General features: G+C 47.3%; 5 protein-coding genes across 5 annotated transcripts; 4 read left to right on the forward strand and 1 right to left on the reverse strand.

Annotated features, from left to right (window-relative positions):
- Nucleotides 1-8,056: 8,056 nt before the first annotated feature.
- N7457_003775 (N-acyl homoserine lactonase family protein) lies at nucleotides 8,057-9,046 on the reverse strand (the record flags this gene model as incomplete). The annotated part of the gene is made up of 3 exons (XM_057174820.1): nucleotides 8,057-8,224; nucleotides 8,281-8,440; nucleotides 8,490-9,046. The coding sequence occupies 3 exons, from the start codon at nucleotides 9,044-9,046 to the stop codon at nucleotides 8,057-8,059; spliced, it is 885 nt and encodes a 294-aa protein (XP_057034971.1).
- A 1,508-nt stretch (nucleotides 9,047-10,554) lies between these two features.
- Nucleotides 10,555-10,967, forward strand: N7457_003776 (DUF3140 domain-containing protein; the record flags this gene model as incomplete). Its single annotated transcript, XM_057174821.1, has 2 exons — nucleotides 10,555-10,691; nucleotides 10,766-10,967. Coding segments are annotated over 2 exons (339 nt in total), but the record flags the coding sequence as incomplete, so codon positions are not given.
- Nucleotides 10,968-11,118: 151 nt separating this feature from the next.
- Nucleotides 11,119-11,603, forward strand: N7457_003777 (uncharacterized protein; the record flags this gene model as incomplete). The annotated part of the gene is made up of 2 exons (XM_057174822.1): nucleotides 11,119-11,280; nucleotides 11,340-11,603. 2 exons carry the CDS (start codon nucleotides 11,119-11,121, stop codon nucleotides 11,601-11,603), a joined length of 426 nt encoding a protein of 141 aa, XP_057034973.1.
- A 758-nt stretch (nucleotides 11,604-12,361) lies between these two features.
- Nucleotides 12,362-13,985, forward strand: N7457_003778 (putative MFS transporter; the record flags this gene model as incomplete). The annotated part of the gene is made up of 2 exons (XM_057174823.1): nucleotides 12,362-12,981; nucleotides 13,037-13,985. 2 exons carry the CDS (start codon nucleotides 12,362-12,364, stop codon nucleotides 13,983-13,985), a joined length of 1,569 nt encoding a protein of 522 aa, XP_057034974.1.
- Nucleotides 13,986-15,411: 1,426 nt separating this feature from the next.
- Nucleotides 15,412-27,743, forward strand: N7457_003779 (uncharacterized protein; the record flags this gene model as incomplete). The annotated part of the gene is made up of 7 exons (XM_057174824.1): nucleotides 15,412-16,381; nucleotides 16,443-19,536; nucleotides 19,597-19,817; nucleotides 19,868-22,091; nucleotides 22,156-22,847; nucleotides 22,899-24,737; nucleotides 24,796-27,743. 7 exons carry the CDS (start codon nucleotides 15,412-15,414, stop codon nucleotides 27,741-27,743), a joined length of 11,988 nt encoding a protein of 3,995 aa, XP_057034975.1.
- Nucleotides 27,744-27,999: the final 256 nt, after the last annotated feature.

Consider the following 27,999-nt stretch of genomic DNA (forward strand, 5'->3'; position numbering starts at 1 on the left):
TTTTCGGCAGAAAAGACAAAAAGGGCGTAGCGTTGATAATCCTACGGATGAGAGAATCCTGCCTTAGGCATGGTTCTCAACACGCCCCCTCAACGTGCAGCCGTTGTATATCGTAAGATCATGTTGCCGGGGACTAAGATGAATAAGGTTTCTCAGTCAAAAGGTGCAGCTTTTGGACTATAGGAAGGTGCAAAACTAGTAGTTTTGCACTACGAAAGACGCAGGGGTTTATTCTGCCGAAAGTCTATATGTTTTAGGGTCGAGGTTTAAACCTACGATAAACTCTGTAAATTTAGGAGCCCCCGAGGGGCTTTATCAGTCCATCTATAATGTTTTTAGTCCCTTTCATATATGTAAGCTTGATTTTTCCCCTTTTAACTTACTCGCGGATCTAGTGCTAGTGCACGTTGATATATTTTAAACGTCCTGAAATAGTAGGGTTCTTCGTTATCGTGATCGTAGACTGGCTATCGCTATATAAAGGGATAGGGGGGAGGTCTATACTTCCTTAGTAAAAATTAAGATCTTTTAGCAGTTTTCGTAGCCAAATTGCCTCTCCGCTAGTAATTAAGAGGGCTATATATTTAGCTTCGGCGCTTGATTTTGCTATACTAGTCTGCTTTTAAGATTTCTATAATATTAGACCCCCTACGAGGAAGAAGATATACCTAGTCCTACTTTTACTTTCTAGGGCTAATCCGTATAAGGCGTCGATATACCCTTAGAGGTCCTAATTAGGTCTGGATTAGTATATAATTACGTAATAGCTAGTGCGTCCTATATAAGTAATTACTCTTTATACTAGATCCTCGTGTTTAGCGTTTAGGTTTATAGTGAACTACGAAAGTATACTTACTACGAGTAAGAGGTCTAGACGTATGACCACACTAGTATAGTTAATCGAGCCTATATCGGATTAGTACTATTTTACTACCTTACTTATAGCGGTGAGGGTCTTTTCCTTTATTAGGATAATAGATAAAGGGATCACGGGTCTTAAAGTTACGGTTTTTAAGAACCTTTCGACGTATATTTTTTACGAAATTATTATTTTTCCCGCCTCTCTATCGTGTACTATTTTTATCGAAAGATAGTGGGATAGCTCGCCGAGGTCCGACGTAGACTATTTTATCGAAATAAGGTCCTTTATAGTTTTAACGAGATCCGCTATAGAAGCTATAATTAAAAGGTCGTCGACGTATATAAAAATGTAGACGATCGTACCGGCGCCCCTTTAATTATACTACGTGTAAAGACACGGGTCGGAAGTAGATCGTATAAAGTCTTTCGTTAATAAGTGGTCCCCTAATATATTAAACTAGTTTACTACTAACTATTTTAGACTATAAAGACTCTTTTTTAGGAGGTAGACTTTGCCTTAGATCTCTAAAAAATCGGTATTATCTTCGAAACCTTCGGGGTAGTATATTAAGAGTCTCTCTTTTAGCGTAGCGTTAAGATATATAACGTTTACGTTAATGTAAGCTATAAAAAGCTTCTTTTACGTAATTATAGCGAGGAGGATCCGTAGCGTAACGTAGCTACCTATACTAGTAAAGGTCTCGGTATAGTCTAGATCTTCCCGTTATTAGAAACCTCTCGCTACCTAGCGAGCCTTAAATTTTAGGGGGTTTCTATCCGTATCGAGTTTTAGTTTATATACCTACTTACCGGTGAGGATACGTGTATTCTTAGCGGGTGCGGGGGTAAGGATTATCTCCTAAGCTTTAATTAAACTAAGCTATTTAAACTCGATTTTTATAGCGCGGTACTACTAAGGCTAAAGGGGTGAGTTACGTGCTTATCGGACTAATTTAGGGTCTTCTATCTATTTAGGGTCTATATTTTTTAGGGTTATTAGTGGGGGTAAGGTTAGGAGATCCTTAGATAATAGGGTTAGTCTAGCTTACGTATATAGGATAGTGGTATATTATACTAGATCCTATATACGTTTTTTATCTACCCGAGGTATAGTAGTGTAGAAAACCTTATTTTAGATCTTATAATTAAGGTTAGCGAGTTCTTCGGTAGATAGTCTCGGTAGGTCTACTAATAGGACCGATTCGTTACTAGAACTCTCATCAATAAGTCTAAGATCTCCCTCGGAGTCCGAAAAAAGGGTGCTTTCTTCGGCGGAAGAAGTTATAGGGGTCTTTTCGGCGGAAGAAATTATAAGGTTTATATTATTTATAGGGTTCTTAGGGTCTATAAGGTTCTTAGGGTCTATAAGGTCCCTAGAGTCTAGGAATAGGAACCTAGACTATTTTACCGACTATAGGGTTTCTAGTGGGACTAGGAGATTAGGATTATTATATAGGGTCTAGTCGTCTCCTTTGTCGAAAATAACGTCTCTCCGAGTTATGATCTCTCCCCTATTTCTATCTATATTTAGACGCTAGATACGGTATTATACACTATAGTAGCTACTATACCTAACGAGTCTACCTATCTAGGCGCGGGGCTATAAATATCTACTTATTAATATACTAACTATAGCCCTAATCTCTTCGGGGCTTCTTATAACGTAAGCCTTACTACCGGGTATCCGTAGGAATAAGATATTAGGTTTTCTACCGAATCGTATTTTATATAGTGTCTAGTTTAGGAGACCGTCTCTTTTTCTACCGAAATAGATAGTGAGGTTACGGGTTATTATCACTATTTTTATTAGTTCGGGCTATAGTATATCTAGGAGTCTAGTATCGTTAAGAATAGCTCTAGTGCGTTCTTACACTATTCGTATTATTCTTTCGACTTTACTATTTTACCTATATACGTATAGTGCTAAGAAATATAGACGGGTATTAGTATCCTTAGCCTATTTTTGTAGGCGGAAGTTATTAAACTCTCCTCCGTGATCTAATTAGAAGGCTCCGATCTCTAGTCTACTAGGCGGTAGTGTTTTGCTTCCTAGTACTAGTAGCGGGGGGAGATCGGGGGTTATAAATGTCTTAATTATTATCTCCCTTTCGGCGGAATATAGTTTTACTATTTTAATTATAAGGTCTAGGACGAAGTCTTTATAGGAGGTAAACTATATTTCTCCCTATCCGTCGAAGTCGTCGATACTAATTATCTAGTATCGGTAGCTACCTCCCTAACCTCTAGGTATTTTACCCCCGCCCCCTAGATTGAGGTATACGAGATCTCCTATTTTACTAGATCTATATAAAACTAGGGTTCTACGGGGTGCGAGCTAGGCCTTTCCGATTTAGTAGTGGCTATAGGGTCTTTTAGGGGTAGGTAGGCCTATAATATTAATACCTTCCGTGATTTTTGCCGTTTCCTATAGGGGTTTGATCCCTATATAGTATAGTCTACGGTACTAGGTGTCGATATTAACCCTATCCTTTTTAAGCTTAGTGGGTGGCTCGCTAGGGGGAGTCTTACTAGGAGAAGTCGAGGTAGTCTCCGAGGACTATTATTTTAAGCTACTAGACGAGTTTATCTTCTATATCTTTATTACTCTACGGGTAGCGAGTATTTCTGTCTTTTCTACCTAAGAAAAGGGTCCCTTTTTCGGCGGAAGAGATATTACCTTTTTCGGCGGAATAGCGCCTTTTACTAGTTAGCTAGGTGAACTTACGGCGTTTTCCTATTTTTGCGTGCTTAGGCCCCTTAGCTAGGGGTAGGAGTCTCTTAGGATAACCTCTATATTATTAGCCTAAGAAATTAGGCATCCGTAGGTAGTTTTTTCGGCGGAAATAGGAGTATCGGCCTAAGTTTTTAGGTATCCGACGCCCCCTACTTCCTATACCGTTATCAAAACTGACGTTTCTAGATCTAGAGTCTAGTATCGGTATATATAGCGAACGTTTAGTATCTAATTTTTGCCCTTTCGTAGTCCTTTTATAAGAATGCTACCGTCTAGTTTCCGGAAAATAACCTCGTCTCTATATATCGCTATAATCCTATAGTTAGCGAGCCTAGGCTACGAGATAAGGTTACTACGGAGTTTAGGGAGATATATAGTCCTAGTGAGAATAAGATCTCTCCCTTACTTAGTCCCGTTATCGACTATAATCTTAATATCCCCGATTATACCTTAGACCGGCTAGTTTATTAGGGCTATTTTAATCGTAGTAGTTAATAGTTTCGTAGTACCTAGTATAAAATAGTCTAGCGAGCTAATTATATATTCGTCGTAGGCTATATCGTAGATCTAGTTATTAATTAAGATACTAGTTAAGAAGTTTTACACCTCGTGACTATATTCGACCTATATAATTAGGGTTTCCGTAGTCCGTTTAGGTACTAAATTAGGGTTTTTTAGCTAGTATTTCTCGGCGGGGTGCCCCTTCTTTTTATAGAAGGTGTATACTAATCCTAGAGGTCCTCGTCGTGTGCGGGGTCCTTATAGTTTTATAGGTTTACTAGTTTCCGTAGATAAGGTCCTTATAGCTACCTTTTTACCGGCGGCGAGGTTATCTTCTTCTCTTTATAGTTCGCCGTATAGGCGATCGAAGAGGTATTAGTCTAGCTAGTTAGTTGACCTACTAACTATTTTATCGTAGTTAAGCTTCTACGGGTGCTATTCTAGGCTATCGAGGCACGCTATAAGTTCCGTATATTTTTCGAGTTCGTCTATTTCTTATAGCTTAATTAGTAGACTCTCGATCGGAGGTCGTATAATAGTTTTATTAGTCTATATAGTCTTAAATGCCTCGATTAGGGTTCCGACGTTACGGACGCGGGATATATATAGTACTTTTATTATAATAGCGCCTTATTCGGCGGTAAAAGTATCCTTTATATCGTATTGATTTTGTAATTCCTACTAGATACGCTCGGGTTCTAGAGGGCTCGGCGGTATAATGTTTTTCGCTAAGTCTAGGTATATAGTATTTAGGATAGTAAGCTAGGCTACTCCTTTCTATATATTTAGTATATAGTGCTTCTCGTACGAAGGGGGTAATAATCCTACCTTACCGTCGATAACTTATTCGAGAAGGTTTTAGTTTAGTACTTACCGTATATTAGCGGCCTAGGTGCGGTAATTATTTAATCCTATAAGTTTTAGTCCTTTATATTCTTCTTTTCTTTTAAATATTTTCCCGAGGTCCTTAGTAAAACTAAGGTATCGAAGGGCGTTTTCTTCCTCTTCTCGGGTGTTATTCTTTAGGGTAGCGTAGCGGTTACGTAGCGAGAATATAGAGCTATCTCGATTAAATCGGTTTAGATTATTAATCTATATTAATAGGACTTATATATTAGTCTCGATAGACTCGGAGACTTTAGCGGGGGGTCTACCCGCTACGAGCTGCCTAGTTAGTCCTTAGGGCTACTAGGTATAGAGATGCTCGGTCGACTCGAGTTCTCTAGCTAGTTGATCCGCGGGGTTTAGACGTTATAGGCCTTAGCCGGGGTCTATATTTCTAGTGCTAGCGGGAGCTATAGGACTATTATTTCCTCCTTCGTTATCGCTACCCTCGCCTAAGGCGCTACTATAGTTATCATCGGACCCTAATTCGTCTAGTCGGTCGGCGTCGGAGTCGGAGGGTTCGTAGGGTGTATAGGGTGTATTAGGTGCACTAGATGCCCCTCTGTCTCGCTAGGACCGTCGGGTGATAGGGGTTATAATGAAATTAATAAAAAAATAGGTAGATCTACGAGAGATCGAGAGGTATAGGTATAAAAGGTAAGGTATGAAATAAGAGGTAAGATATATATAAGAAGAAGAGAGAGATCCTAGGGTGAGGACCTATATATATAGGTCTAGGCAAAGATCAGATGAAAAGGTGCACAGGGGCAAGCAAATATTTGCTAGCAAATATAGCAAATGGACTATACTGCGCAATTTAGGTATTCCGGCTATTGGAGACAGCCGGGCTCATAACCTGTTGAAGATACAGAGGTATGATACAGCATATAGGGTTTCAACAATGGGTTCAAATGATACTGGGAATAGGATCTCTCATGGAAGTATTGAATTGTCTAAAGATCTAGATAATATCTGCCTTTTCCTGCTATTTATGCCCCTTTGTGTGCCGAGGATCGGAGTCCTCAATTTGGCCCCCAACGGTGGGCTTTTCGGCAGAAAAGACAAAAAGGGCGTAGCGTTGATAATCCTGCGGATGAGAGAATCCTGCCTCAGGCATGGTTCTCAACAAATTCAGTCAATTCAGGGGGTAATCTCAATACCTAGAAATACCAGAAAAATCTACATTACTTATATATCTACCAAGCATTAGCATGTTTATATTGTTTGAAGCTCATTGGGCCCCCATAAAAGCCCAGTAGGCTTCTACCCTAGGCCCATAGCCACCGATGGACCCAGCGACCGGGCCCAAAGCCCAGCCCATTTGCGGGTTGGGGCGGGTTGGGCTTTGGGCTTTGCGGGCTGGTGCGAAGGTCTAACTGGATGTGCCATGAAAGGACCAGAAACCGCAAATATAACGGACAGTCTCTGTATCAAACCAGGCAGATACTCTATGCGCCTCATTAGGCCTTTCGCGCTGCGTGCCAACCATAGGTCGCATGTGAGGGTGATCCCAAACGATGACCCCACTAGATACCTGGATTATTCACAAGAGAATGCTCTCCGGCATGGTCGGTGGCAGACAATTCGATATATTTCCAGAAATTCTGTCCGATCGCATCAGAATAGTGTTTGGAGAAAGTCCCCTCCTGGCCTATCCCACGATTGGAGGCTTGCGAGGTTGATTGGCGCGCTCACAGTTGGATTACGTCCTCGGGTATATGTCGGTCGAGGATGTCTGCGATTCAAACCTGAAGCACGCCATTTACGCGACCTTCTCGGGTAGTAATTCCAATACTTGAGCTAGCAAAAGCTGCTTATAAATGCCATCCGAATAATAGAAAATTCGGTCATCGCTCATTGATCCGGCTAGTCTGGCTGGGATTTACTGCATTAGACTAGTTCACTATCCATGTTGACATATGCTTACAAGTATGGCTCTCTCCTGATATCACAATCTTGGCCCTGGAGGGGCTAATATCAGATCCAAAGAGGCTAGAGCCACCTCAATAGGCGATGTAACATGTCACTTAGTCGTTAACTATCGACGCAGGTGTATCCGACACGTGCAGTAGCAATCTGCATCATGCATACTACCGTAGAACCTAGTAAATTGCGTAATACTTCACGTATTCCCAGATGTTTCCAATCCTAGAAGGTTGATCATTCATCATTGTTCACCATCATCCTAGACACATCACCGACGCACTAGAGCTCCGACCCTCTTTGATCACATCATATGTGGTTAAGGTCTTGGCTCCAGCATGACCATCAATGGACCATTATTTATCTTATTAGGAACTCAAGGGATCTACCAAGTACTGACAATCTCGTTCTACGAGATTCCATACTGGGATTTCTGTCCTTTTCAGCACAAATAGTATCGGGACTTTAGGACGAGAAAGTTGACGAGTCCAGAAGGCCGATGATAATAGTTCCATATACCCTAAATAGGCTCTCTAGCTCAATAATTGATGGATCGCTTCCGTATGCCCGTAATTTTGGAGATGGATGGATAATATCCTTCTAAAGAACAGGGTCCTCTTCCATGTTACATCTCTCTCATTTGTCCCCAACGGGCCGCAAGTCCGGGAGCACAGTGTCTAATGCCATCCGAGCTCGCCACCGACCCGGTATGCCAGTAAAACTCTGTTTCATATGCGTGATAGTTACTTTCGTGGGAGCGAATGAATACATGACTAGATCTAGGCCCGTGAAAGATATTACAAGGCTTACTATACGAAGTTTGTGAACATGACTCTAGGTATATCATAGAAGGACTTGTTGATAAATGCGCATTTGGATTCATGTGCATCCATGCTGATTTCCTAAAACTTCCGTGTGCGGAGGTAAACACGCTTGATAGACACTCAATCCGTCTCGAGTAGCTGCAGGTCGCCAGTTTCGGGGTGCCTCCACCGCCATAATTTTGAGGAACTTGTCAAACAGCATGCTGGAATAAATTTACTGTGCCTTTGTGTTAGGAATAAACTCATAAATTTGAAGTGTTTCTTGAGGGGTCGAACTCACGGTCCGCTAGCACACAAGGAGAGGTGTTTACAGGGAGCTGCCCACACTCTAAGTGAATACCTTGGCTTGCTTCTGAAGATTTAAGAGGGTTTCCTTGTCATGGCCAGGGATAATTTGCCCCTTTGTGATACGCTCGAGCTGCTTGAGCCTTTGCGTGCTCCGGAACCACGATGGGTGGTCACGGGCAAGCCAACCATGAGGAATCCCATCGACCCACTGTGATCAATGTTAGCTAATGCTATGTTGAGTGATGGATGGTGGGTAATATTTACATTCTCCATAACATGGCAATGGTCGCTGATGAAGAAGAACGTGCCTGTCTCTGGCATGTTTATCTGCATTCCAATTAGACCATCCGTGTGGCCTGGCAGGTGGTGCAGAGTGATTCCCTGACAGAAGTCGAAGGTTTGGTCATTGAATGTTTTCCAATTTCTGGCCGGAGGTCAGTACGATTTGAGGGATGCATACAGGGAAGACATACAAGGACAACTTGAGATAGTGAGGTAGATAGACGCCAACATCAGCACCAGTAGCAACGGACCAGAAGGCAGAATTGAATTCCCGCTCATGGACCCAGATCTCGACATCAGTTGTGTCCAAGAACTCATCGAGACCTCCCGCATGGTCGAGATGAAGGTGGCCAATGATGATCTTCTTGATATCTTCGATTTTGTTTCCAGTGGCTTCAACTGCCGCCCGAAGTTCGTGACGCGGCTCATAGTTCACGCGGGCGAAAACATCAGACGCAGCGGGTCCCCAAACTGTAGGGTAGTCCTTGCCAGAACCCGTTTCCCAGAGAATCAGGCCTTCATGCGGATGATCAATCAAGATGCAGTACATGGGCATCTGTCGACGTTTGTTGACAAAAGACTGGCCTTCTGTGCTTTTGAGACTGGTGTTACTACCCCGGAGGACGAAAGCTTCGTCACACTCTAGCCATCCTACTTCCAAGACATGGAACTTGGTACCTGGAGGGCAAACATTGGAGACGGCGCCAGGCACGGCGCCTTGGTTAAGTTGATTGATGATAGCTGACATTTGGCAACAGTATGGGATACAGGCGGGAAATATCGTATTGCAGTGTGGTAACTCAGTGCAACCTTGGAAGAGCGAAAGATGTCTGTTATTGCCCAGCCGGTCTTTCCGAAACCTCGGGAATCTCGGGACCTTCCCAGTTTGGAAGGATAGGCAGCTGACTAACTGACTGACTAAGATATATCTCGGCCCCGTCCCGCGTTCCCGAGGTCACAAGGGGGCTTAGTGACGTCATTTCCATACAGTACATACATGTACATGCGGAGTAGTTACTACCTACATACATAACACAAGTCGATTTGGCCGCATAGTCTGCGGCCTTCGAAGAAGCTCGAGCGGGTATTAGTCAGCGAAAAGGTTCATTTTTTACAACCTGACTTTCCGATGTATAATCTTTAGATAAGGTAGATACCTAACTAATCCTACTTATATGTATTTACCTATTATCGAAGAGGGGAACTCTCGTAGCTATATGCTCTCCGGCGTACGGGTCGGTTCGGCACTTGTAATTCACCATCATACCCAACCAGGTGTACGAGAGAAATCAGGGCGTGCGTCCAAGAAGTGAAATCAGAGAGGTGTAGGGGTGTGTATTCTCAATCTGTGATCACATCTAGGTAGGTATCTGCTACCGGTACTCTCTGCCCAGGTGCATAGGAACGATTGCCTAACAGCTTGTGATTGGGGCCGGGGCCCGATCAAAGAGGGGAAAGACAGTGCGAATCCGTATCGGGGGACTTGGCTCCCCACGAGGTACACTATATACAGTACGGAACTATGTAACACCAATGGGCTGATTCTCTGCATCAAACTCTGGGAAGTCTCTTGTAGTCATGAGAGTAGCAGCATAATACAAATGCAAGCTAGCTTCTAACCGATCTATCCCCAGGTGGAGAATGAACTCATAAACACCTTGCTCAGCTGGGCCCCTGTATATGTGACTAGCAATCATGCCCATGCGAAGATCCATCGAGTCGAAACAGTAGGATGTATCAGGGTTCGTAGACCTGACAAGACGAGCATACTGCCAAGTCTCCACGTTTCCGTCCTCTCCCCCGCAGTTCCCTCTCAGGGTAATATTAATGTCACTCTAGATCTCACTCTCATCGATTTTCTGGCCCAATGGGACTCGGGCCATAAGCAGTCTGCCCAACCAGGCCCAGGTGGAAGGTGGAAATGCTATTCAGCGATAAATATTACCTGATGCTCTGTGGCCTTTTCAGGAAGATACGGGAGCCACCCCTGGCGACATTATCATTATGACATAGAGATAGAGATTGGGAATTAAATAGATCTATGTATAATATTATCGACCAATTGGAAAAATGCGGCTCCATGATTGTGACGTCAAGTCTCCGTTCAACGATGGTCCCGTTCAAGGGCCAAATTACTCAACACAGTCATTCCTCTCCTACCATATGATTTCAACAATTCGAAGATTGAAACAATGAAGGACAAAGATACTGTGATTAAGTTCGTCGTCCGGGTCCCACTGAGCTCCCTCCATACAGAGGATTAACAAGTCAATCAGCGAGTTCCACGATCTCGTGAATATGGGCCCAACAGAGCTTCGAAACTGGCTTGAACAAGAGGAATCGCGAAGGGCGGGTTGGGCAGGGGGCTCTGGTGAGACTATTGGGCACGAAAGGTCGGTCTGAATTCCTTCGGTCGCCGGAAAGGCATATAGGAAGAGGGAGCAAAGGACACTGATCAGAACGATAGTGGCCGAAGAATTGTTCGCATCCTCGAGCATAATCCAACCGAGGATCCATCTGAGTACACCGATCAAGACATTGCTCACATGCGTCGTGTCGTATCATACTGCAAGCGACATTTAGCGCAAGAGGGGCGAACGAAGCACGACACGAATAGTAAGAGTTATCGATCACTCAAAAATTGGGGCCACGACGCGCTCAAAGAATAGAATCAAATACTGTTATCGTCCTCGCGCATCCGCTGTATCGGGGGTGAGGGCGGGGGTGGGGGAACGGGAGAGTTCCGAGTAGGGGGTCCAGCTCAGACACTTAATGTGTGATAACGTAGCTGCGAGCCGGTATGGGAACATGCTTTCAACAATGTTCAATATATGGGTATATTGTCACGGTCCAATCCGGTATATGGAGATGCTCAGTTTCGAGATTTTGAGGAGTAACAAGGGAGTGACAAGGGGGACGAACACACGCGGCTTCCAAGGCCGAGTGACAGTCGAAGTCCGGAGAACATTCCGCGAATCCGCGGTACGGAGTCTTCCTACGGCATACAAACAGTAAGCTCCGTGTCAGTGTGTACATGTAAGACGGAGGACGGGAGTGCGGAGTCCAATAAGGGCACTTGGATGGCATGTGCTCCGTACCGCGCATTACGACTTTGCATTCTTGTCGACGGAGAACGACAGGTGTCCACCGACAAGGTCACCGACAAGGTCACCGACAAGGTCACCGACAAGGTCACCGACAAGGTCACCGACAAGGTCACCGACAAGGTCACCGACATACCGACGTGCGTCTGTGCCTTTGTGCCTGAGGCAGAAACGTCACTGACAACCTCACTCGCTTATTGAACACCGGGGCTTCCGAATGAGCACCTGTTTCGATCGTGAAATAATATGCAATCGAGCGAAAAAAAAGGCCAGTCTCGTAGGATTATGGAGGTTGGACCGTGCGGGATGAAAAAGCAATGAGTACAATATTCAAGAGGAAACACAACCTTCTCTATATATACCTACCCAGTGAGGTAGGGACGTGTGGTATTGATCAATATGAATTTATCAACAATTCCACTGAGCTATGCGCTTCCGCATCATCTTTTTCTCAGGGTGAAATCAAATCTCAACCTTATTCGAATGCCCAAAGACGAAATACATATAAAATCACTTGTGACACATATACATATCGCTCTCACATCCCCAAAAATTATGTTGTGGTTTGCCTCGGGTCATAGCGGACTGTCCGAATCGAAATCGCCCCTCCGGAACCCAAGGTCACATTGTCCGGGGAAATCAACCAGGGTAGCGGGGCTGGGCTCGGCTCGAAGACGGCTATATAGTCCTCCGATCGATTGGAAAAGCGAAGTTAGGTACTCATCCATACGTGGAAAAACTAGTACGCTAATGGTCTTGGCTGCGCTATGGGCCGATCATCAGGATTTCGTGGGGGAGGCCCGGGTGCGGAGACGTGGGGGGAACATGGGGAAACCGGGGTTGACGAGAGAAGGTCGACCTTAAAGCGTGGGGGATGTTAACTCTCAACGTTATACATATAAATATGCCTCAATTTAGCCAGCGTGCGGAGAAGATAATTTTCCTTCCAAATGCTCGCCATGTTTAAATCAGAGGTTGTTCACGATGAAACCGCGGAGCAACGGAAAGGGGAAAAGCTCATGGAAAATGGTCGTGTCGAGCGTGTGCCACTGACCGAAGAAGACAGCAACCGGATATGTCGCAAGACCGACAAGGTAATTCTTGTGGTGCTTGTATGGGTCTACTTTTTACAGATCCTCGATAAGACGGTTCTAGGTTACGGTGCGACCTTTGGTTTACAGGCAGATACAGGCCTTACAGGCAATGAATACTCACTCGTTGGCTCCATTGGACCAATTGCGCAGCTTGCCTGGCAGCCTTTCTCTTCATACCTCATTGTGAAGGTTCCTCACAAAATTCTTATGCCAGCTCTATGCCTGGGATGGGGCATTGCTCAGACATGCATGGCTGCATGCCATAATTTCGGATCTCTCATGGCTGCGCGGTTTTTCCTCGGCCTGTTTGAAGCAGGATGCCTACCACTATTTGGGGTCATTACGAGTCAATGGTACCGCCGGGCAGAGCAACCGATCCGGATCGCAGCATGGTATAGCACAAATGGCCTAGCGACTGTTGTTGCAGCTGCTCTATCGTATGGACTAGCACAAATCCAGTCAGAGGTGCTGAAAGCATGGCAAATGTAGGTGATCAAGCGATGAGGCTGGAAATAGAACCGTACGCTAACTCGCACTTAGGATCTTCCTTGTTGTTGGGCTGATTACTGTCGCGTCTGCCCCTGTGGTTTACTGGCGATTGGACAACGATATCGCAACTGCTCGGTTCCTTAGCGAGGATGAAAAAGCACAAGGAATAGAGCGTCTCAGAGCCAACCAGACAGGAACGGGCAATAATGAGTTCAAACTTGGCCATGTCCTCGAGGTCTGCCTCGAGCCCAAAACATATTTGTGGATAGCGATGGCAATGCTTCTTAACGTTGGGGCGAGTGTGACCAACATCTTCGGTCCACTCATTTTAAGCGGGCTTGGCTACGACAAATACATGACAACTCTACTGACCATGCCATTTGGCGCGTTGCAATTCATCATCATTCTACTGGCAAGCTATCTTGCCCAAACCGTTCGCGTGAAGAGTGTCATCCTCGCAGTGTTCATGCTACCAGTCATAGCGGGGCTCGCAATTTTGTATGCGGTGGCTCGGACCAAATCAGTGCAGAGCCAGTTGCTTGCCGGATACTATCTACTCGCATTCCTATTTGGTGGCAATCCACTGGTCGTGACGTGGATCATCGGTAATACGGGTGGGACAACCAAGAAGTCTGTCATTATGAGTTTGTACAATGCGGCAAGTGCGGCAGGGAACATTGTTGGCCCTTTGCTCTTCAACGAAAAGGACCGGCCAGCATATCACCCAGGCCTGCGCGCATGTCTCGGTATCTTCAGTGCCCTGGCGGCTGTAGTCCTGATTCAGTGGGCTAATCTATGGCTCCTTAACAAACAACAAGCCCGTCGGCGTGTACGCAACGGCAAGAAAGCCGAAATAGTGGACCACTCGATGGAAAACCATTATCGCGAAATGGATGAAGACAATCTCGAGGAAGCGGGACATGCGACTGTGCAAGTTGGGGAGCATGCATTCCAGGATCTGACGGATCGGGAAAATGATGAATTTGTGTATATTTATTAGAAATTGTCGCCGTACGCCATCAAGCGAATCGATTGACACTAAGTGCAAGTGAAGAGTGTGTTCTCATTAAGACCCGGAAGTGAATACCTAGGTAGAGAGAGGCCTGGGACCCTGTGTATGTGGACGTACGGGGTGAAACAGTCATATGGAAAGTCACCAATGAGACAGCCCGGGCCGTTTGGGTGAAGTGATGGCACATGTGCGCAGCAGCCTGAGGCCAGATGTGATGCCTGAGGCATACATGCGTGACTTCTATCCCCCCCCCCTTGCTACCTCGTGGTTACCTTCGTTTCTCAATGCATCTATACTCTCCCTTCCGAACTAAGTAATTATGCCTTTCCTCAGTTAATGCCGATTTCCCTTTGAGAATAGCAGCCGAAGATTCCGGACCCAGAACATTCTAGACTTTGACACGCGTCGGTCTTCAAAACTGCAATATTTCATCCAGGGCCGGTCTAACAAGGCCAATGAAAACCGAGCCTTTGCTTGTCCTTCAGTAAGCCCGAATATCAGCGGAACACCGGCAACAAGACGAAGAAGCGAGGAAACTACCATGGAATGGATGAAAATTTGGTACTCTCTTGCCAACTTGGGAAATATGTCGACGGAAGCGCATAGTGGCTGCATATTGCCCCCGGCAAGGTTTTATTATCATTTCGGTCATCTCTTGCTGAAACCTCAGGGTTTCCCAATAACGAACGCTAAAATACACATGGATTAAGCAACATCCGTGGTCTCATGGAAATCGTTTCGGGCACCGCAACGTGGGCATAACCGATGGAAAAGTGATGGTCTACATTGGAAACAGGCCTGCGATATCTCCGAGTTGGATGATGAGCCTAGATTATGAGATTGGCTAACATTGTAGGGATCTCATTACATAGGCACGTGTCTTCGGACTCGGACTCGGACTCGGACTCGAGATTCAAACTAGCTGATGTGGCTAAGCCAAAAGCCTAGGATTACTAGTGTGTGTGTGTGTGTGTGTGTGTGTGTGTGTGTGTTGCGATTGTGAATCTAGATCGCCGCCCATTTGAGCATTTCGAATGCGACACGGAGCAGAAACCTTTAACATATTGTTTTGCATACACGGCGAAACAGGGGGTGGATCCCATGCTTTCGTCCTGATTTGTCTCGTTTCATACCACAAAGCCGGAAGAGAGTATTCGGACTCGGAACCAGCTGAGAATCGAGACAGGCTGATGCGAGACTAAGTTCCCAAAATGTCCCAACATAAGCATCCAAGCGAGCCTCGGCTCATTGATATGTACCGCTTCCCGTCGCAGGCTACTGGAGTGTGAATGTTACGGAGAAAACCTTGTCCCGGTTGTCCATGATTGATACCCTATAGACTTTTCATTGCATACGCGCAGTCACACATCGGTTGTACCAGCCTGTGCAGAGCCAGTGAAACCGGACCTTCACAATGACAGGCGATCGTGAGCATACCGGGGAACCGATTGCCATTGTGGGAAGTGCTTGCCGCTTCCCCGGTGATGCGACAACCCCGTCAAAACTATGGGAGTTGCTCAGAGAACCGCGAGATGTGCTCTCCGAAATCCCAGATAGCCGGTTCAGCACCGAAGCCTTCTACCACCCTGATGGTCTTCACCATGGCACGACGAATGTTCGACATTCTTATCTATTGTCGGAAGATCATCGATTGTTTGATGCTCAATTCTTTGGGACCAAACCAGTGGAAGCAAATTCCATTGATCCCCAACAACGGCTTTTGCTTGAGACTGTCTACGAGGGACTTGAAACTGCTGGTATTCCGATGGAAAAGCTACAAGGATCAAACACTGGTGTTTATGTTGGTTTGATGACCAACGACTATGCCGATATGTTAGGTCGGGATGTGCAAAAGTTTCCGACTTATTTTGCATCAGGAACCGCTCGAAGTATTCTATCTAATCGCGTCTCCTATTTTTTTGACTGGCGCGGCCCTTCTATGACTATCGACACGGCGTGTTCTTCCAGCCTGATTGCACTGCATCAAGCCGTACAGAGCCTACGGAGCGGTGAGACCAATGTTGCCGTGGCAGCAGGAACCAATCTTCTATTGGGACCCGAGCAATACATCGCAGAGAGCAAGTTGAAGATGCTCTCCCCCACCGGCCGTTCACGTATGTGGGACAAAGGCGCAAATGGATATGCACGCGGTGATGGAATTGCGGCGATCATACTGAAGCCACTGAATGCAGCACTGGCGGATGGCGATCACATTGAGTGTATCGTGCGAGAGACAGGCGCCAACCAAGACGGTCGTACTAAAGGCATCACGATGCCCAACCCTGTAGCTCAGGCGCAACTTATTCGGACAACGTACGCTCGAGCCGGCCTTGATCTCTCCAAATCCAGCGATCGTCCTCAATATTTCGAAGCTCACGGTACCGGTAAGTGAGGAACTAGTGAGCGCGAAAGCTCCCACCTTTTGAGACCTGCTAACCGAACTAGGAACTCCTGCGGGTGACCCCGTCGAGGCGGAGGCTATCAGTACTGCATTCTTTGGAAAAACCGCTAAATACCACCGAAATGTCGACCAAGAGCCCCCGTTGTATGTCGGCTCCATCAAAACGGTGATTGGCCACACTGAAGGGACAGCCGGATTGGCAGCAGTCCTCAAAGCATCGCTGGCCTTGCAAAAAGCGGTGATACCGCCAAATCTACTACTTGATGAGTTGAGTCCAACGGTACTCCCTTTCTATGACAATCTTGAAATTCTCGACGCGGCCAAGGAATGGCCTCCACTGCCAGATAACACCCCTCGTCGCGCTAGCGTCAACAGCTTTGGATTCGGTGGAGCAAATGCCCACGCCATTCTAGAGGCATTCGATGCTTGTCTCCCGGCGGAAGGTAGAAAAATGACAAGTAGCCACTCGGTAGGCGCATTGGCATTTAACTTCTCCGCTTCATCGGAAAAGTCACTTCTGGCGAGCATTGCAGCATATTCGGCATATCTGCAGAGCCATGGAGATATAAACATTCGGGATCTGTCCTGGACTTTGAACTGTCGGCGCTCCACCTTGCCAGTGCGACTATCGGTATCCGCATCAAACCTAGAACAGCTTATCGGTAGCCTGGAGCAAGCAGTGCACTCAGAGGGAATAACCCCAAGTACGCAGACAGCGAATGTCCGCAACCCCAAACTCCTCGGAGTATTCACAGGCCAAGGGGCACAATGGACTCAAATGGGCGCCGAATTGCTCGCAAGCTCACTAATGTTCAGTGATTGCATTGCTCGTCTTGACCGGTCTTTGCAGGAGCTACCCACCGAGCATCGCCCCGTTTGGTCACTGAGAGAGGAGATCCTCAAGGACAAGACCTCTTCTCGCATTGGGGAAGCAGCCTTTTCGCAACCTCTTTGTACGGCGATCCAGATTGCGCTGGTGCAACTTCTCCATGCAGCCAATCTGAAATTCGCTGCCGTCGTTGGCCATTCATCTGGGGAGATTGCCGCGGCTTACGCTGCCGGATATATCAACGAACAGGATGCTATCCGTATTGCCTATTACCGTGGATGGTCCCTCCAATACGCAAGTGACCGTGATGGATCAAAGGGGGCAATGATGGCAGCGGGAACGTCATTTGAAGATGCAAAAGACCTTTGCGAGATGCCTTCACTCGAGAACAGAATCTGTGTGGCTGCTAGCAACTCCTCCGCCAGCGTTACACTCTCAGGGGATATTGATGCGATCGAAGAGGCAAGAGAAATTCTCGAAGACGAAAAGAAATTTGCACGCCTATTGAAAGTCGACAAAGCATACCATTCGCATCATATGGTTTCCTGTTCTTCTCCGTATATCGCAGCAATCCGCAAATGCGGTATCAAAATACAGCGTCCACCAAGCGGCAGTGCCACCTGGATCTCCAGTGTGTATGGCGAGAACATCGAGAACGTGAACGATAATCTTGCCGACACATATTGGAGCAACAATATGGTCAATCCAGTGCTATTTTCCCAAGCAATCACATATGCCGTTGGCGCATCTGGGCCATTTGATATGGCTTTGGAAGTTGGTCCTCATCCAGCATTGAAAGGACCTGCGATGCAAACGATTCAAGAAGTCTCTGGGCAGACATTGCCATATACTGGGACTTTGAGCCGAGGTAAGATTGACAGTGAGGCTTTCGCATCTGCACTGGGCACAGTGTGGACTGCATTGGGAGAGAGTGTCGTGGACTTTGCCGGCTTCGAACGAATGGGAAACCGGAACACTCAAACCCCGGAGCTTATCAAAGGCCTTCCATCATATTCTTGGGATCATGACCGTATCTACTGGCATGAATCTCGATTATCTGCCACAATGCGCACAGAGAAGGAAGCATTTCACTCCTTACTTGGTGTCAAATGCCCCGACGGGACAGACAAAGAGCTACGCTGGCGCAATTATCTTCACCCCAGGGAAGTCCCCTGGCTGGCACATCACCAGGTCCAAGGTCAAATGGTATTCCCTGCGGCTGGTTACATCTCGGCAGCAGTGGAGGCTGTCATGCAAAAATATAAACAGGGATCTGTGCAACTGATTGACTTCCACGATGTGATCATCGGACAAGCCTTGGTCCTTGAAGAAAACGGTGGAGTAGAAACAATTTTCAGACTGTCAATCGATCAAGTCCACGATGATTGTGTGTCTGCATCATTTACCTGCCATTCTGATGCCAACAAGGGGTCAGCCAGTATGTCGCTACATGCATCCGCCACCTTGCGAATCATTACAGGAGACCCAAACCTCGATATCCTACCACCACGAGGACAGCCACATGGCTCATTTTTGGATTTGGAAACCGACCGATTCTACAATTCAGTGGCCGAGCTTGGATTCGGCTATACTGGACCTTTCCAGGCTCTGTCCAGTCTATGCAGGAAAATGGACGAGGCGTCGGGTTTAATTGCGGTACCAATGGCGTCCGAAGACGAAAGACCCTTAATAATTCACCCGGCGTCACTTGATGGAGCCATTCAGTCTATCATGCTTGCCTATTCCTTCCCAGGAGATGGGCGCCTACGCACTCTTTACCTTCCTACTCGGATCGACAGGCTCCGCATAAACCCGACCGCATGCGTCGCTCTTGGAGGTCCTGGGGCGGACCTGCCATTCCATTCTGCAGTGACTGATGCCCGGTTCGCCGAACTATCTGGAGATGTTGATATATTTTCCGTTGACGGCAAGAAGACTTTGATACAACTTGAAGGACTTCACACCACACCGCTAAGCCCATTGACATCGATTAACGATATCCCGTTCTTCACTGAAGTGATCTGGGATGTTGATAGGCCAATCGGCCGTGATTTAAAACTGGGTGCTGTGGATATGCTTGCAGAAGACTGTTCTGCAGCCTTGGACCTCGAACGTGTCGCCCATTTTTACTTCAAACAACTGAAACTTTCACTCCAGCAGTCTGATCGTGCTAACGCCACTTGGAACCATACACACCTCCTCTCATATGTTGAACATTGTCTCTCCTCAGTTGCTAATGGAACCCACAAATTCACGCAGCCGGAATGGGCTAGTGACACGATTGATACAATTGCTCCAATCTTGAATCGGTACGACCTTGGGTCCTCCTTCCACCTAGGATCAAGATGAAACAGTGCTAACTGACCCAGTCATTCCGACAAGATAGACATCAAACTGATGTGCGCTGTTGGAGAGAATCTCCCAGCTGTCATTCGTGGAGATAAGAACTTGCTTGAGATCCTGATGCAAGATCACATGCTCGCGGAGTTCCATGCCAAAACACTTGGAATAGATCCATACTTGGATGCTATTGCCGAAACAGCTCGCCAGATCAGTCATAGATACCCTCATCTCAACGCTTTGGAGATTGGTTAGTTATTGCCAATCTTTGCGACCGCAGTAGGTACTAATTGTTTTTAGGAGCCGGCGCCGGTGCTACTTCAGAAAGAGTGATTTGTGCAATGGGCTCGGCGTTTGCCTCATACACATACTCTGATATTCACGATTCGCAATTCGACGACGCACGCGAGAGATTCTCACAATTCCAATCAAGAATGGCATTTAAATTGTTGGACATCGAGAGAAACATTGAAGAGCAGAGCTACGAAGAGAGTTGTTTTGATCTTGTCATAGCTCCGCTGGCCCTGTACGCAACCAGAAAGCTTGAAACGACCCTCTCGAATGTTCGCCGGCTCCTCAAGCCTGGTGGATACCTAGTGATGCTTGAACTTACAAACCCTGAAGTGATGCGCTTCGCACTCATTCTGGGAGGCCTCCCAGGCTGGTGGTTAGGTTATGAGGAGGGACGGACGTTATCGCCCTGCATATCGGAGCACAAATGGGAAGAACTGATGCAAAGGGTCGGATTTTCTGGCTTCGAAGCTAGCTCGGTGTCGTCTTCCACGACCTCTCCTCTGCCATTCTCAGTCATGGTAACCCAAGCAGTCGATCATCGCGTGAACTTTCTCCGCAACCCTCTTTCACCTAATCATATACCATTGGGTGTGGACTCCCTGACGATTATCGGCGGAAAAACCTCCTTGACCGCTACTCTAGTAGCTGAGATCACAACGGCAGTCCGCCAGCACTATGGCAATATTCACACGGCCAGCTCTTTAGATGATCTGGTATCCACACAATTACCCGTCATGGGCTCAGTGATCAGTTTGATTGAGTTAGATGGACCGGTTTTACAGGACATGTCACCTGCGAATCTGAAGACATTCCAAGAGCTCTTCAAACAAAGCAAGAATGTTTTATGGTTAGGACACGGTGCCCAAGGTGACAATCCATACGGAAACATGTTTGCAGGAGTTCAACGTACATTGGCTATGGAGATGGCTCATCTTCATATACATTTCCTTAACCTGCATTCTTTGGTCGATGCCGATGCCCTCATAATAGCAACGAAGCTCCTCCATCTGGAAGCATCTGAGATCTGGGACCAGTCCGGCCAGCTGGATGGGGTCTTGTGGACTAATGAGCGAGAGGTCCTGTTGCAAAATGGCCACCTTAAGGTTCCTCGATTCCGTCTTGACTCTCACCGGAATGATCGATACAATTCCTCAAGGCGGCTGATCATCAAAGAGATTGACCGTGCAGAGTCTGCTGTCACTATTCAGCCAACAGAGATGGGATATCAAGTTGAAGAGAAGGCTCTTCGGTCGCATCCATCTTTCCTGGATAATGTTGAGATTGAAGTCACCCATTGCTTGCTACGTGCTGTCCGCATTGGTGCAACACACAGCTTATTCCTGGTGATTGGTAGGAAAAGGGACACCAGTGAGCACATGGTCGCCCTATCCCATACTCTGGACTCTCAAATCCATGTGCCGCATAGCCTAGCCGTGCGTTGCGGTGACTCTGACGAGCTAGGAATTCGGTCGATGTTAACTTTGTATTCTCATTTTCTGGCTCTCTCTATGTTACAGCAACTCCAATCCGGGAAGACGCTCGCTGTGTTGGACCCTGACTTTTCTTTCTTCCCGGTTCTTACAAAATACGCAAACGAGAAAGGTGTGCAGCTCGTGCTTTTGACAACAAAAGAGGGACAGTGCTCATGGCCATGGATCCGCATTCATCCAAACTCGACCCGACGGGAAATACTGACCAAGCTGCCTCGCAATATTTCCCGGCTTGTCAACATGGGTGGCGAGTCTGCTGTACTGTCGGTTCTCAAAACATGTTTGCCCCCTAATTCTCAGTTTGAAAGCGAGGCTACACTGACTGAAAACTGCTCACAATCCCCGTACGACTCAGACAGGGGTCAATTGGCCACCAACTTCCAAACCTGTTGGACAAAGGTGCAATATGACCTCATGCCGGTTAATAGCCATAAGTTTGTGCCTGTTGGCCTTCACGACCTTATCCACGCCTCAAAACCCTCGGCAGAGCAATCCCTTGTTGCATGGGGTCAACCACGACTTCCGGTTCAAGTTCGCCCGGCCACCAAACAGATCAAGTTCTCAAAGGACAAAACCTACTGGCTTGTTGGACTGACTGGCGGGCTCGGCCTGTCACTTTGTCAGTGGATGATGAGGCAAGGCGCACGATATATTGCCCTATCCAGTCGGAACCCGAACATCGATGATCAATGGCTGCAGAGGATGGCTACAAATGGCTGTACTGTCCGAGTCTTCTCTAAGTAGGAGTTTCCTAAGTTTTCTTTGGTTACACCTCACCTACTAATTCTTATCTCACCTGTCTAGTGATATAACAAATCGCGAATCAGTCCAAGCAACCCACCGCCATATCAGTGAAACTATGCCCCCTATCGCAGGTGTTGCACAAGGTGCAATGGTTCTACAGGACACAATGTTCATTGATCTAGATCTGCCTCGACTTAAGAAGGTTCTTGACCCGAAAGTTGAGGGCAGTATCTTGTTGGATGAACTCTTCCCAAAGGATACATTAGAGTTTATGGTATTCTTCTCATCAATGGCTGCTATGACAGGAAATCCTGGACAAGCTGCTTATAATGCTGCCAACATGTTCATGGCAAGCCTGGCAGCACAGCGCCGAAATCGTGGCCTGGCAGGCCATGCGATCAATATCGGCGCGATTGTTGGTAATGGGTATGTTACTCGAGAGTTGAACATGGGCCAACAATCGTATCTTTATCGGGTTGGTCATTCGTGGATGTCCGAACAAGACTTCCATGAGGTCTTTGCCGAAGGCGTTCTCACCTGTTTGGATCGCAGAGGAAGCGCTGAACTGTGCTGTGGGCTCAGAATTGACGATGACGAGTCAAAGAGTTGGGTTTCTAACCCAATGTTCCAACACTTGGTTTACAAATCGAGCAATCTGGTCGTCGTAGACAAGAAAGGAAAGTCCGGGGTGCTAGTCAAAACGCGTCTCTTCGAGGCAACGTCAAAAGACGAAGTCATCGAGATTCTCCAAGGTATAGATTTCCTAAGCATTCATCCAAGCTCTCACTAATCTCTTTCCTCAGATGGTTTTGTTTTAAAGCTTCAATCGGCCCTTCAGGCTGATCCCACCAAGCCAATGTTGGATATGAGCCCAGACGAGCTTGGTGTTGACTCATTGGTCGCTGTTGACCTTCGCTCTTGGTTCCTCAAAGAATTGGGAGTGGACATGCCAGTATTGAAAATTTTCAATGCTGCGTCGATCCGCGAACTATTAGCTAGTGCAGCAGATGTTCTTCCTGAGGGCTTAATTCCTAATCTGACTGCTGGAGAAGAGGCCGTAGACCCAGGTCCTGAGCAACCCAATGGCCGCTTGGTGGTGACCAGTCCCACTGTGGATGACATTGCTTCAGAAACAAGAAACGAGTCTGCAGACTTCAAGTATGCCCTTCCAGACGCAAGCAATGCATATAGTGGCAGTTCTGCGACTTCTATTAACACTGGGGATTCTAATTCCGAAAACGACCCTGATTCTTCTTCATCCGTTTTCACTGATGACATTGAGACACACTGCCCAAAACGCGAACTTCAAAGATCGGTGCCGATGTCATATGGGCAGTCGCGCTTCTGGTTTCTAGAACACATGGTGGAAGACAAGACCGCGTTTAACATCACACCGACGTTCGAACTGTGTGGTCGTCTGAGAATTGACGATTTCGCAAAGGCAATACAAGCCGTGGGACAGCATCACGAAGCCCTGCGAACGTTCTTCTTCACTGACAATGAGCAAAATCACATGCAAGGTGTTTGGACAAAATCAACGCTGCGCTTGGAACACGTTGAAATCTCGGATGAAGGAGAAGTCGAAGACGCCTCGCGACAAATGAAGGAACATGCTTTCAATTTGGCCGACGGCGAGATTATGCGCGTTCAACTGCTGTCTCTCAGTCCGGAAAGACACTGGATTTTATTCGGCTTCCATCACATCAACATGGATGGCATTAGTTTCGAGGTCTTTTGGTCGGACATTGAAAAGGCATATCAAGGTCAACTCCTCTCTCAAGATGGGCTACAATATCCCGACTTTACGCTCCGTCAACTTCGTGAACACGAGGAAGGCGCCTGGGACGAGGATCTGAACTACTGGAGAGCACAATATGTGCAAATCCCACCCACAATACCTCTTCTAGCATTCTCCCTGCAGCCTTCGCGTCCCAAGGTTGCTCAGTTTGGCTCCCATACCACTCAGATCCGCCTCGATGAGGGTATCTCGGATTCGATTGACCGGTGTTCCCGGATGTTCAAGTCGACCCCCTTTCACTTTCATTTGGCAGTATGGCAAATCCTACTGCTCCGTTTCTTCGCTTTAGAAGACATTTGCATCGGCCTAGGGGATGGGAACCGTACAGATTCCGACATTCTTCGGAGCATGGGGCTCTTTCTTAACCTTCTCCCTGTGAAATTTGCTCAGCAACCTAGCCAATCCTTTGGCGAATCGCTAAAGGGAGTTCGGAGCATTACACAAGCCGCATTTGGCCACTCTCGCGTGCCATTTGATGTGATTTTAACGGAACTTAATGTTCCGCGATCTGCGTCCCACAATCCCCTGTGTCAAGCGTTCTTCAACTATCGACCTAAGATCGAGCAGTCACGAAGCTTTTGTGGCTGTGTAACCGATGGAGCGCTCTTGGGTGGAGGTGAAACGTCTTTCGATCTCAGTCTAGATGTTGGTAACGTTGGTGCTGGGGAAACATTGGTTCACCTGTCTGTTCAGAAAAGCTTGTATGGAATGGAGCATGCTGAAATTCTGCTTCGGTCATATTCCAATCTTTTGAAAGCTTTCATTCAAAACCCTGCTACGCGGGTCAGCTGGCCGGAGTTACATTCCAAAACCGACGCCGAGGAGGCTGTTGTTGCTGGAAGAGGCAAGTTCTGTATTCTTTTCTAATGGCGAAGACTTTCACTAAATTTTGCGCCACACAGGACCCGAGCTTCGAGCAGAATGGCCTATGACTATAATCCATCGTCTAGACGAGGTTGCTCTGCGGTATCCAAATCGAGTTGCATTGAAGAACGAGGGCGGAAGCTCGCTGACCTATGCTGAAGCCCAGCGTAGGATCAATGTGATCGCCAATGAGCTCTTAAATCACGGGTTTGGCATCGGGACACGAGTTGGGATCTTCCAGTCACCCGGTGCAGACTGGATATGTTCTCTCATAGCTATCCTGCGCACTGGCGGTGCATATATTCCACTGGACAAAAGGGTTGGGACGAGCAGGCTCGCGATGATCATGGAGGAAACGAAGGCACCTGTTGTATTGCTCGATGCAAGTACAATGCCTGACTATGGTCTTTTGCATACTACGGCCCAACCTATTGATGTTGGTGGCCTACGCAGCCCCGATGCGCGCCCGGTTTCAAACAAGGCAGTCCCAACCCAGACCGCTATCATCATGTATACCAGTGGATCGACCGGTGTTCCCAAGGGAATCATGATTCCACATTCGGCGTATGCTCATCATGTTCAGTCATCTACTACAATATGGAATCTGAAACAGGGCGATGAGACGATTTTGCATCAGTCATCATATGCGTGGGATGCGTCTCTATGGCAAATCATGGCCTCGCTCTGCTGTGGTGCCACCCTTCTGATCGCATCTGATCGCACGCGACGTGATCCTGTCGCACTTACAAAACTTATCGCATCAGAAAGCGTGACATGCACCCTTGCAACCCCGACGGAATATCTTGCCTGGTTCCATCATGGTCGCCACCATCTGAACAACTCTTGCTTGACAACTGCGGTATGCGGTGGTGAACCTTTGCCCAGCGTACTCATCAGGGAAATTCAAAAGCTCCAGCGGCCGAACCTCAAATTGATCAATGCTTACGGTCCAGCGGAGATTAGCGTTGCATGCTCCAGCACTGAAGTTCCATATAGTCCGGCGGATGTGGATTTCCAACCGCCTCCGAAAGCTCTGTATACTCTGCCAAATTATTCTGTCTACATTGTCGACCAAAATCTGAACCCCGTTCCCTTCGGAGTCCCTGGTGAAGTGGTCATCGGAGGTGCAGGGGTTGCTCAGGGCTATCTTGACGATACAAAAACAAGTGAGCGCTTCTCGTATGACCATCATGCAAGCCAATATTTTCAAGAGAACAACTGGACAGCAATCCACCGAACTGGGGACTTCGGAAAGCTCAATCGTGATGGGGGTCTTGTTCTCCTTGGGCGCATGAAAGGTGACAACCAAATCAAATTGAGAGGAATTCGGATCAATATCGAGGAAATCGAAATGGCCATCATCGACTCTTCTGGTGGAACTATTACCCAGGCTGTGGCGTCCGTCCGTTCAAGCTTAAAGCCAGATGGTGGCGATCAATTCATTGTTGCGTTCGTGGTGATGACTTCTACGGAAACCCCTGGAAATGTCCTTCTGCTCCTCAATCGCCTTTCTCAGGAGCTGCCGCTGCCGGTGCATATGCGACCAGCTGCTATGATACCGGTCGAGGATATTCCCCAAAATGCATCAGGCAAGATAGACCGAGTTGCAGTTGACACGATTCCCATCCCTTCGACTCCATCCCAGCTGTCCGATGACAAACAACTCACCACATGTGAGAAGACATTGCGCCAGCTTTGGCAACAAGCGCTACCCCGTGAAATCGCCGACTTTCATTCAATTGATGCCCAATCCGACTTCTTTCACATTGGCGGCTCATCGCTTGCCCTTGTTAGTCTACAAGCTCTGATTAAGGATCACTTCGGTGTGTCCATGCCATTGTATCAACTCTTCGAAGCAAGCACGCTCCGCCGAATGTCTACGATCATCCAGGGCGTGTCCCGTCCGACTCTTCAACTGGATGTGGATTGGAACACGGAAACCAAAGTCACACCCGACCTAGCTGCGCTGTCGAATTACCACGGTGACCACACTGTGGCATCGGGAGTCGGCATTGTGGTGCTTACTGGGGCAACGGGCTTCCTTGGCAGAGAAATCCTCCGGGGGCTCATTGACGACGAAATGGTCGAATCTATTCACTGTGTTGCCATCAGAAAAAGCCATTCAGATCTCCCTAAACTATTCGCCCATTCAAAGGTCCATGTGCATTCTGGTGATCTAGGAGCTCCGCTGCTAGGACTCTCGGAACCTGACGCTTCACGGATATTTGCGCACGCAGATATCGTCATCCACAATGGTGCAGATGTGTCGTTCATGAAGACATACCAGACTCTCAAGCTCATAAATGTGGCATCTACCAAAGAACTTGTCAAGCTTGCATTGCCCCGGCGCATTCCCTTTCATTTTGTCTCCTCGGCCGGTGTTGCGCGTCTTGCTGCCCAGGAAAGCTTTGGGGAGATATCTGTGGCATCGTTCCCGCCCCCTTCCCCACCATTAGATGGGTACATTGCTGCGAAGTGGGTCAGCGAGGTATATCTCGAGAATGTCAACCGCCAGTCTGGTCTCCCAGTATGGATTCACCGCCCGTCTAGTATCACTGGCACTGATGCACCGGAACTTGATCTCATGGGCAACGTCATTCGCTATACCAGAGAAACACAGAAAGTGCCCGATTCCAATCTATGGACTGGGGTCTTTGACCTCATTTCTGTACAGTCCGTGGCAAGTCAGCTTCTTGAAGCCGTTCACCAATCTGATCAAAGAGGAACCGAGCCACCGGCACGCTCTGTGAGATACCTCTATGAGTCTGGGGAGATAATAGTTGGACGAGATGAGATTATTCCTTTGATGGAATCGGGGACTGGTCAACAGTTCAAAGCAGTTCCCCTCGCAGAGTGGGTGACTTCGGCCGAAGAAGTAGGAATGAGTCGATTGTTGGGCGAGTATCTACGCAGGGCTTCAGATGGGCAAGTTCTGCTCCCTAGGTTGATTAAGACTACTATACCTGTTGGGAATCAGGATCAATGAGGGTATTCAGGGGAAGAGGTGAGGGTGGAGTTCCCACTTAGCAGCGACTATGTATCAGTGAACCACAGCTTATAGCCAATCTATACCACTGACTGCAAATGAAATGGATTCTATCTTGGTGCTTCTTCTTAAACGCCTAATTGCACCCGCGAATCGAATCAATCTGACTCTGAGAATCGGCTTTCTTGGTATATGCTCCCGTTCATGGCCTTCGTGGCCCAACTCAAACGCCGTACGCGCTGATCAAACTTGGGCT

This window comes from Penicillium paradoxum (assembly GCF_028828445.1).
Source record: "Penicillium paradoxum strain IBT 22861 chromosome Unknown utg000003l_segment0_segment0, whole genome shotgun sequence".
Classification (NCBI taxonomy): domain Eukaryota; kingdom Fungi; phylum Ascomycota; class Eurotiomycetes; order Eurotiales; family Aspergillaceae; genus Penicillium; species Penicillium paradoxum.